Source organism: Hippopotamus amphibius, chromosome 10 (assembly GCF_030028045.1).
Source record: "Hippopotamus amphibius kiboko isolate mHipAmp2 chromosome 10, mHipAmp2.hap2, whole genome shotgun sequence".
NCBI classification, from domain to species: domain Eukaryota; kingdom Metazoa; phylum Chordata; class Mammalia; order Artiodactyla; family Hippopotamidae; genus Hippopotamus; species Hippopotamus amphibius.
This window is the reverse complement of record NC_080195.1, coordinates 72346371-72357846: the sequence shown is the minus strand read 5'-3', so window position 1 is coordinate 72357846 and position 11476 is coordinate 72346371. Positions and strand designations below refer to the sequence as shown.

The following is an 11476-nucleotide window of genomic DNA, read 5'->3' as shown; positions in this document are numbered from 1 at the left end:
AAACCCAGTTGTAAGCACTTAGTTTCCAACTTTTATCAAAGTGAGTCACACAACCCAGACACACAGAAAAGTAATCAACACCTCACCGTAAATTCATTCAGAATCAGAAGTTAAAGGACCACATATAAAAATGCTATCCATATAATAAAAATTGCAAGACAAAGGGAGACAGGAAATTGTTTATTGAACACCTACTATGTGCCACACATACATATCTCTGTTATCTATTTATTCCTCAAAACCATCAGATGAGATAATATAGTGCCTTTCTGAAGGTGAGGAAGCTGAAAAATAGAGCAGGATTAATTGGCCAAAGGCCACACAATAAGGCAGAATATATTTCCATACTTCATTTTTTCAAGGACATTGGTTAAGTAAGTTCCTTTTTCGGATGTGCAACTATAGGTTTTATGGGTTTTGTATTTTGTTTTTGTCTTTCAACAGAGTCACTAGCCAAGAACCACATTTTTTTTTTCACTGTAAAAATAACAGAGCTTTATTTGAAAATCTGGAAAATAAAAAGCACCCCATGATCATGCAAATACAACTTTTCTCCCATTATTCCTTCTAGTCTCTTTTTTTCACCCTTCTAATCCACTTAATAGGCCAATATAATTGATAGGCCAAAGAACAGGTAGAGGAGTAAACATAACACTAGGTAGTTGGAGGAGAGAAATAATCTCATACACAATGGCTAGCAAAGGAGATGAATCACACAATAGAATATTACTCAGCTATAAAAAGGAATGAAATGGAGCTATATGTAATGAGGTGGATAGCCCTAGAGGCTGTCATACAGAGTGAAGTAAGCAAGAAAGAGAAAAACAAATATTATATGCTAAATATTGTATGCTAATTCATATATACGGAATCTAAAAAAAAAGAAAAAAGAAAAAATGGTACTGATGAACCCAGTGACAGGACAAGAATAAGGATGCAGATGCAGAGAATGGATTGGAGGACACAGGGTTGGGGGGAGCGGGGATTGAAAGGGAAGCTGGGACGAAGTGAGAGAGTAGCATACACATACATACACTACCAACTGTAAAATAGATAGCCAGTGGGAAGTTGCTGTATAACAAAGGGAGATCAACCTGATGATGGGTGATGCCTTAGAAGGCCAGGACAGGGAGAGCGGGAAGGAGTCACGGGAGGGAGGAGATATGGGGATATCTGTATAAATACAGCTGATTCACTTTGGTGTACCTCAAAAACTGGTACAAGAGTGTAAAGCAATTATATTCCAATAAAGAACTAACACACACACACACACACACACACACACACACACACATTTACCATTACTATAAAACTCCAGAGCAATTTACGAGGGTGGCTAACTTTAAGCATCAGGACTACTGTTTCCTTTCCTGACCACCTGCCGATTTGAATCTGGGGACTGTAATCTAATCACAGGAGATTATGCCTTGTGGAAATCTCTTCAGGATATCAGACAGCTCAGAAACCAGGTAACAGGCCGACTTCCTTTGTGAATAATGCCTGTGAGTTTATCTCCTCTCCCCGCTCGCATGAATGGTTTTGCTTCTCCAGCACTCCAGGGTCTGAGGCCTAACAGAGCCTGGAAAAGGGAGGATGCGATGGGCAACCAGACAATTCCTGTGCGCATCTCGCCCTAGCGCGCACAGTTGGCTCCTGCAGTCGTCGCCACCACGCTGCGCAGGTGCTCGACGTCGACGCAGACTCCTCGGTGCTCGAGGCGCCTCACCGAGCGCGTGACCCTATGACCTGACGTTGCCGAGAGGGCGGGGACACCGCGCGGACACCGCGCCACAAGAAACGCCTGCGGACACAGCGGGTGCCAAACACTTCCCAGCAGGCTGTGCGCGCGCCTACCACTGCCGTCATGCTCCACGGGGGACGGCGCGGCTCCTTGCTGAGAGGCGGCAGTTCACCCCGTCCACCTCGCTCACACTGCTGTAATAGTCCTTGCTGTGCCTCTGGCATTTTGGGGAGCTCTTCACTCGCTTAACAAGAGCGCAGTGGCTGACGCGCTGAGACCTCTGAGGAGGCGTGGCTCCAGACCGGAAGAACCTCCGGTTACCAGGGGAACGCCACGCACCCAGGCGCCGGCCCAACCACTGATGCTTGGGCTGGGGCAGAGGCTACCCCTTCAGCCAACTTGTGGAGGCGGCGTCGCTCAGGACCAGGGATCCTTTCTATGGAGGCCTGAAGAGGAAGGCTGAGGGACGCCCGCACCAGATACCTATCCCAGAGACGGATACGAGTGAGTGCGTCCATTCCTGTTCTCCCGGGCCCGCAGGACTAACCTCGAAGACCAGGTATCTCCCCAACCCCAATTTTTGTGTCCAGCGCCACCTCCAGCCCCCGCCGTCGCCAGTTTTAGAATTGCCCTTTCCCTTGCTTTTCAGTCCGTGTGGTTGTTTCTAATGTATGAGGAGTAGAAATGAAAAAGTGGGCTAGGGACCCCAGAAAACTCATTAAACTGCTTTGGGTGAATTTTTGTTTGGATAGGTCTAACACTGCCCAGTTTGTTTGCTGTGTGGGAAGTGTGATTGAAATTTCGTTGTCAAAAACTGAAAGCTGACTAAAAATGTTTATTGGGGGTAGTGAGCGTGTGCTATAATTCACTCTAGAAACATTCTTAAAGTTACAAAGTACCATTCATGGTGTTTGCTTTGCTCGACCACTCCCTGTAGCCTACCTTCCAAGCTCTTAACTGTGGATAACATACTGATTTTTAAGGACTTTTCTGGAGACATGTTTAAAAATATCCTTTAGAAAGCAGTTTCTGGGACTTCTGGTGGTCCCGCGATTAAGATTCCGCGCTTCCACTGCAGGGAGCCGGGGTTCGATCCCTGATTAGGGAACTAAGATCCTGCATGCCACCCGGCTTGACCAAAAAAAAAAAAAAAAGAAAGGAAGAAAAGAAAGTAGTTCTCAGATAACAGCCAAGAGAATTCGATTGGCTGGTGTGCAGAGAGAGGAGAACAGTAAAATAAGAAACTGGAAAGGTAGACTGGAGCCAGATTGTGAACAACTTTAAAGGCTATGCGTGAAAGTTTAGACTTTATTCTAAAAGCCAGAAGTTCTCAATAGTGACTGTACATCAGAAACACTGTGTAGCTTTTTAAAATACAGATGCCCTGATTCTCCCATCTTCAGAAATGCTAATCCAATTACCTGATTCCAGTGTGCAGCCAGAGTTGAGAATCATGGCTATAGGAGTAGGGAGCTACGGAAAACTTGATCTCCTCCTGTGTGCTTAGGACATGGTTAGTGACTGTTGAGTGATTTAAGTTGTTATCTTTTATTTCCTTATTTCATGCATGCAAAAAGTAAATTTGTAAAAGTGTGTCATTACTAAGAAATAGAAGCATATATAAGGCTATATGGTAGTTTATAAAGCAACTTCTAATGTAATTATATCTTCCGAACAATTGACTTCTCTTTTAAATTGTATGTCCCAAAGTATTTCAACAACAAGCATCAGGTGTTTGATAATCCATGAAAAGAACGGAAAATCACAATCCAAGTTTCTATGAAAAAAGGAATATTCAGATATCAAGCTTTTGACAATCAATGTTTTATAGTAGATGCCCAGCGGGGGATGATATGAGAAGTGGTCATATTTTTAAAAATCTGTTCAAAATAGTATAAGAATTGGAAAACAAGATAAAAGCCTATATCGATATGCTTAGTACAATTAATAGCAAAGTGAGTAATAGCAAATTAACTTTGAATTAAAATGGTCTGTGTGAATTGTCTCATGATGTCAGAAGGCTGACTTAAAGTAGATTCCTCAAATGCCTATCCTTAAGCTGAGACTTAAAGGAATGGATTGAGTGAAATTTGAATCTCCAACACAAGGAGAAAAGTCCGGTTCAAGTGGCACAAATGGAGTACCTTAAATGAAACCCATCCCTTGGGTAAGACAACTGTGGCCCCATGTTTGGGTGGGGCACTCCACCTTCTCTTTTCTGCACATCATTGGAATTCAGTTTTGAAATTTCTATCCATAATGATCTCTGAAGGGGCCTAAGCAAAACTGATGATGCAGCTTCCTTTCAGATGCAGTTGTCTTGGAAGCTTCTTATCTTTTGTTACTGCATCCTCACATCCTTCAAGGTATGGTCCTGTCTTTTTGGTATGGAATAAAAAATACTGAAGGAGCTGTAAGATGACAAGCTTCTGGAACCTTAGATGGAGATGAGAATAAACCAATTAAATGAGACTAATATTTAGAGGACTTTGAAAGTGGTGGTTTGGAGAGTAATAGGAAATGTTTGGAGTACAGGTGTATTGTAGTTACTGCTGTAGCAGTCCCTGCAGCAGTTAGGGATATCTCTCTTCTCCCACCATGTAATAATGTTTTGGGGGTGGGGATAGTGATGGGCCCAAAGGAAGAACCTTTGGAAAGTTTTATTTGGAGACCTGAAGGCTAAATCTAACAGTATCTTAGAAGGGTATGAATAGTCATAAAGTTACCACATAGCCAACAGTATGTCACCAGCAGTTTTATTTGGCTTCAAAATACTTATATGTTTAGATTGCTGATGGAGTTTATTTGAAAGTTTGTCTTGGAAGGATTTTTTTTTTCCAATGAAAGAATTGATAACCAAACAAATGAACCCTTCAGGGACAAGTTAAGAAAGAAACTTTTATGGTATTTAAGAAAATGAGATTAAAATGTAAGATTGGTATTTACATTCTTATTCTTTACTAGTACACTAGTTAACATTCTTTTAAAATAATACTTAACAGTATATTTCATATAAATTGTAGTTTCAAAGAAACAGATATTTATTCAGGTTCAAATTGTGTGTGTTTTATACCTAACTTTCTTCCCAAATGGATTTGTGATGACTTACAAAGATATATATGCAAAGACTAAGAAAAAATTAAGATAAATATATTAGTTAGGATTTTTTGTTTCTATTGATAGACAACATAACCTAAACTGGATATAATCAAGCAAACAAACAAAAATGGTGAATTTAATATTTATTACTTCGCATTACTGCAAGATACAACAATGCGGCTGGCTTTAGAAAAAGATTTAACCAGTGGCACAAGTGATGTAGCCAAGATCTCAGTTTTCCTCTGTTACTCTGGTCTGCCTTCTACTTTCTAAGCTTCAGTATCAGGCTCCATGTGAACGCCATTGCCCATACATTGTTACAGATTTCCAGAAAAGGCTGCAGATCATGAATATCACAAATGGCAGACTCCACGTGATACTGAGTTTAACCACATTTTCTTCTTAAGTATTATATATCACAATGAAAAATGTACAGTTATTTCAAGGGCTTTATTCTGTGTTGCCAGGGGTTATTAGCTGCCAGTCTGCATTTTAATTAAGACTCCTTTCTGGTAATCAGCTTAAACTCTGTTTACTAAATGCAAAGCTTCATTGACATGGTTTTCACAATATCACTGTGTCTTTCAGTTCTGAATTTGGGGATACATATGCTCATGTTTTCCATACTTAAGGTGCCTATGGGTAATATATCTTTTTCTTTGTTTTTTCCTGACTTGCAGCTGGTTTGTAAATACGTGACTCACATTATGGGATTGCTAGACAGACTTTCAGGCTTGCTTCGCCTGAAGAAGAAGGAGGTTCATGTTTTGTGCCTTGGACTGGATAATAGTGGCAAAACAACAATCATTAATAAACTTAAACCGTCAAATGTAAGTATATTTATTAATTAGATACTTTGTGTATTTTCTGCTAAAGAAAGTTAATGCGGGATTGTTTTGTTTGCCATTATAACTTCATTATCATATTATGAAATCTTGTTAAATTTGTAGTACCTCAAAGTAATAAGTATCAGCCAGCCATAATTTGCAGTGTATTTTATGCAGGTATATAGGTAAGTCTTGATTATTTAAACTAGAATATTTTCGAAATGTCTTTTCTTAAAAAATCTTCACAAATTTGTGCAGTTTACTTTCAGGTAGTATTGCCTTCTTTTTGGCTCTCTCTTTACAAGAGGAACAAAACAAAGGGAAAGGTGAATCAGTTTTGTAGTTCACTGTGGATAATTAGACAGTTTCCCAAGAGTGTGGTAAGCATATCAGTAGTAGCAAGCAAGATGATTTAAGTCATTTAAGCAGTAGGTACATGAACATATTATTTGAATAACTGAAATATATATAAAGTTAGCACATTCACCACATAATGCATGAGTTAGTTAGGTTCTGCTACATATGAAGAAAACCCATGTAACAGTGGACTAAATAAGATAGAGGCTTCTTTTTCTGTCATCTAAATAAGTCCAGAAGAGGTATTCCAAGGCTGGTGTGGCAGCTACATGGTCTAGGCATGTTTCATCTTTCTGCTCTGCTATCCTTAGTGCCTGGTTTTCTTCAAGATCCTCAAGATCGCCACATGGCCATCTTAGTTAACTGTCCTATCTATATTCTAAGTTACAGGCATGAGAAAAGAACAGGGCAAAAGAATAAGCCTTCTTGCTAAATAAGCCCTCTTTAAAGAGCTTACCCAGAAGCCTCAACTAATGACTCTTTTACCTCACTGGCTACCCCTATGTGTAAATGAGGCTGGATTTTTTTAAGCATGACATATTGCTGCTTCCTTTAGTAACAGGAATCCTGTAAGCTTGAAAGAAAAGAGTGGATAATGGGCAGACAGCTGACATTTACAGTTGTAAGTACTTTTATCTAGGTAAAAAAACATTAGTCAATCAATGAAAAATGCTGAGTAAAAAAATAATATAGACTGCATACAGATAGAGCAAAAATTAGGAAGCTGGTACTCTTTTTTTTTTTTTTTTGCATCGGGTCTTAGTTGCAGCACGTGGGATTTTCGTTGAGGCGTGCAGGATCTTTCGTTGTGGCCTGCAGGTTTTCTTTCTCTAGTTGAGGCGCAAAGGCTTCAGGGCGCATGGGCTCTGTAGTTTGTGGCATTTGGGCTCTCTAGTTGAGGCGTGTGAGCTCAGCAGTTGTGGTGCTCGGGCTTAGTTGCCCTGCAGCATGTGGGATCTTAGTTCCCTGACCAGGGATTGAACCTGGGTCCCCTGTATTGTAAGGAGGATTCTTTACCACTGGACCACCAGGGAGGTCCCAGGAAGCTGGTACTCTTAATGACTGAATGGCTGGAGAGTGGGAAGCATTGCTCCTAAATATGGTAATTGAAGGTGGACTTTATTGACTCCAAACAGTGCTTCAGATTGGGCAGAATGAGAAACCTTACTGCCTTTTGTTGTTGTTGTTGTTTTCCCAGTGGTTTCATTTTTACTTCTGTTTAGTTTGAGATTGCTTTGGAATTACAAAAATGCCATTATTTATTTTCTTCCTGTCATCATTCCCGTCTACGTGGGTGAGTTTGCCACGTGAAAACAACTAACTACTGGTGTATTTTCCTATGGGAGTTAGTTTGAGGCAACCAGGATAAGAAGTTGAAAATGGATTTGGAAGGTAATTTGAGTATATTAAGGGGCTCCCCAGTCAAGTTGAAAATCAGCTGAGATATATGTGCTAAAGTCAGGCAGAGATCAAAAATAGCAGTTTTATTGAAAAAGTTGATTTTGGAGGGCAAGGTTTAGGTCTGGCCAGAGGACTTGCTAACACTCTCTTGAGTTATGATTCGTGTCCCAAAATTCAAGCTTTCCTCCTCAGAGAAAGACCCTGCTTATCTAGGTTTACTGCATGGTTAAGAACAGATGGGAATGCGTTGTTATGAGAAGCATGTGGCTCTCAAAGAGAGAGAGGCAGAGGCAGAACCAAGGATGTCAGTTTCCATTTCGCAAACTGAGAAGTCAAGGACGTCTTTTTTTTCCCCCCCATGAAGAGGAATAAATTTGGAGAGGGGAGATAGAGTAACTAGAAGTGTCATTTTAATGGCGTTTTCTCTATTATAGAAGTAGAGAAAAAGATATTTTTCCCCAGTAAGGAAAAGAGCAGATTAAAAAGTCTGTATACATTGGAGTTTGTCTCCTGACCTAGGTAATTACAAGAAATTTCTTTAACTGTCCTTAAGAGAAAGACGTAACATCCTACCCAATTGAATGGGGTCCGAATTGAATTTAGAGAACGTTGGATGTATGGTGATAGTAGAATCATACCCAGCTGTGTTTGGGTCTGTAATTAGTTCCATGGATCATCTATCAGCAGATCAACCGGGGTTGATACTTAAGAAAGTTAGTGGCTGGTAACCTGCACTTCTGCAGGTAAGGCTGTTAGCAATGAATGAGCAAGATTATAAGGTAAGTAATGTTCTATTCTATAGAAGATGTTTCCATTTTTCTCCACATCAAGGAACATCCTCAAAAGTAATTTTTTTGTGAAAGCAGTCTCAAATAAGTACAAAATGATTGAAACCAGAGCCACGTTAATAGCCCCAAAGTGGACCATCGGCCAGTGCCTACTGTACTCAAATTGGCAGAAATAACATTCAAAGAACAAAACAAATTACATTATCTTTTTCCATCATCCCCAGCAGTGTAGCCATCTTCTGTCCCAAGATATGGTTATTACCGTAGGAATAATGTTCTTTGATATGAATGGGAACTGCTTTCTTCTCTAAACATTATTGGTCATTTGTTTGGGGCAGAAGAAGGAGGCAGCGTGAGCTCAGTCTGTTATCTGGAAATAGCCTAATATTCCTGACTAGTCTTGTGAAACTCTCCCCATGTTAGTCAGGGAGAGTCCTCGGGAAAACCTGGGCACATAGCCAGTAACTAAGGCTTTTTAATTAATCTTCTTTTGCTTTCCAACATAACTATCTCTCTGCTTCCTCTGGTGAATTATGGAACTAACCTAGACTACCTCCAGGGCTATTTTTAAGGGGATCGCCTAATTTCTGACACCACTTCCTTAGCCTTAATCTTCAGGCAGCTATCCTGTCTCCTCAGAACAATCTGTACATCCTGAGAGCAGAGTAAGTTGCTTTACTTTAAAAAAAAAAATTAAAAACCAACTTGGTGATAATAGCCAAGAGGACACTTGAAATGGGACTTCTTAAAAACCCCAAAACCTCTGTCACTCAGGCACAGATGTAACACTTGCTTCCTCCCTACCTTTAAACCCAAGAAAAGTCTCTTGTGAGCTTACATCCACTATGAGAAACATTATTGTTAACAAATTAAGGTGAATAGTAGAACTCTACAGCGCTGTATTAGGGAATGTCTTGCAAAAGAAATTGAAAATCTCATTTTAGTCTAGTAGTCTATTTTGGGGGGGTGGGGATAAAATCATTTTCTAGATAACTAGATACTTCCTGAACCCAAACTAGTTTTTAATATTAAGCTGTCCTAATGTTCATTTATTATTAATATATTGAGGTTGCTGATCTTTTCTAAACTGATGAACAGGGAGAGAGGAGGTACTTTTTTTTTTTTAATTAATTTATTTTTTTGGGGGGGGGTACACCAAGTTCAATCATCTGTTTTTATACACATATTCCCTCCCTTCCTTGACTCTCCCCCACCTCGATTCCCGCCCCCCCCCCCCCGCCCCAGGAGGTACATTTTAACCTCTTTTCAAGAACCTGGTCTTAGCTGTCATTTCCTTAAGAGATAGGCTCTCTAAACACCTTTCTTTTAAAATTCCCACTTTTGCCCTACTCCACAACATAAATGCTCTCATTCTGTCACATCATTCAGTTCTATATTCTTAACATTTGAAACAATCTGAAATTACCTTGCATATTCAGTTGGTACCTCGTTTTTTTTTATTTTTCCTCATTATAAAATTAAATTCCATAAGAGCATAGATCTTGTATTGTTCAATACTGAATCTCAGATAGCTAGAATATTGCTTAGTAGTTAATTGTATTTTTGGACAAATGGGTGATTTTTTTTTTTTAATTTTTATTTTTGGATAGGGAGTAATGATTGATAGCACCAAGGATATCATTTTTAGCAGACTTAATAAAGCTAACCAAATAGGATCTCTCTTAGAAATCTTGTTTTAGTCTTATTGATGTTGGTCTATTCCTGGGCTGTCTCAGGTGGCCCAGTCCACTTAGGTAGTAATTCCTGTTCTCTTTGCTTGCTTTGTAAGCATTCCCTGTCCAATTTAGAGAATTACCAAATGTATTTGTTCCTGGATAGAACAGAGGAAAATTAATTGGTGGAGACTATTTTGGAATTCTTTAGAGGAAAATGAATCCCACTTGAATCTGGAAGTACCAGCTCACATATCTTGTCCTATCCTGATTAATTTGTGGAGTTTCTTCTTTCTAATTATCTTCCACTAAAACTTTAGAAGTGAGGGGAAGAAAAGGAAGTTGATGAATTTTATCCCTCTTAAAACAACAAGTTAAAGGGTAGCTTCTATAGAAACAAAAAGAGTTTGTGAGGAAGCTGGGTGATTGTGGAGAGGCTAGCCCAATTTCTAATTACAGTTCAGTGAAGACAAGGCTACTCATTTGAGGTATATTTTCAAGATTTCTTTAAACTTTTAACTTACTTTTTTATTATTGTTATGTTTTTCCTAACAATAATAGCTGATGATTTTATCACATGCTTGACACATGAAGATCCATAAAATCAAAACAGTGTTGTGTTTCGGGCAACAAAAGTTAGGAAACTCTTTATTCCAAAGTTTGTTGTGCAAGAAGGACCCCTAAGGCATGAGGCAGGAATCTGAGTAGCAGGAAATAAAATCTGTTTCACATAAACAAAAAGAGAGAGATTTTTGAAAGAATACTAGGCGGTTCACAGGATGGAAGGAAAAGCTGAATAAACAAATTTCAGAAAGCCAAAACCAGGGTAGCTCTGGGAGGTCTTTTCACTAGCACTATTAAGGTGACCAGAGTGCAGTGACTTTTCACCATCTGCCTTTCCATTTGAATTTTAAATTTTCAGGAGTAGACTACCAAAGTGAACATGATGATGTGAAGCAACAATTTCCCCTCTCCTCCTCCTGTTCTTAAATAAAAGCAACAAGATGAACTGAAAGGGAATTTTTTTAAGTTACACTTTTAGCAGTATGGAGAAAATTGGGGAGCGAAATTGAAATCAGTGAGAGTGTAATTCTGATAATAGCAAGCATTTGTTGAGTGCTTACTATGGACCAGACACTATGTTGAGTATTTTACATCCATGAACTTAAGTAATTATCATGATAACATACGTTAAGGATAGTAAAAATATATTTTACATTTAAGAAAACTAAGGCTTAGAGAAGTTAAGTAACTTGTTTTAGGTAGTGTATTAGCAATTAGGAGTAATCATCAGGCTGTTGTAGTAATTTGAAGCAAGAAACTATAAGGGCCTGAGCTGAGTTAGTGAGTTAGAACCAGTAAAGCTTAGAGAATGGTTGTATGGGGAATGTAAAAAGGGCAGGAGTCAAGAATGACTCCTAGGCATCTGGATCAGAAAGTGAACGGATTTTTATTCAAAAGGAGAAAATTTTGATGGTAGAAGTATTATGAGGCATTTGATGAGTTAACTTGTCAATATAAGGCCTTTTACTTGCCTGTGGGATGAGTCAGCAGGTCTCCCACTATACTCTTGCCCTGTTGCAATCTCTT

At 39.2% G+C, this 11476-nt stretch overlaps 2 protein-coding genes across 2 annotated transcripts in view; both read left to right on the top strand.

Annotated features, from left to right (window-relative positions):
* EPHA6 (EPH receptor A6) overlaps positions 1-1719 on the top strand; it is an 868712-nt gene extending 866993 nt beyond the window's left edge. The window contains exon 21 of the transcript XR_009047653.1: positions 1552-1719. The gene's annotated coding sequence lies outside the window, so the exon portion shown is untranslated. The remainder of the gene's footprint in view (positions 1-1551) is intronic.
* Positions 1720-1900: 181 nt separating this feature from the next.
* Positions 1901-11476, top strand: part of ARL6 (ADP ribosylation factor like GTPase 6) — a 36168-nt gene continuing 26592 nt past the window's right edge. Inside the window, exons 1-2 of the mRNA XM_057696169.1 lie at positions 1901-2300; positions 5521-5670. Coding sequence (XP_057552152.1) covers positions 5548-5670 — 123 coding nt within the window. The 5' untranslated portion in view covers positions 1901-2300; positions 5521-5547. The remainder of the gene's footprint in view (positions 2301-5520; positions 5671-11476) is intronic.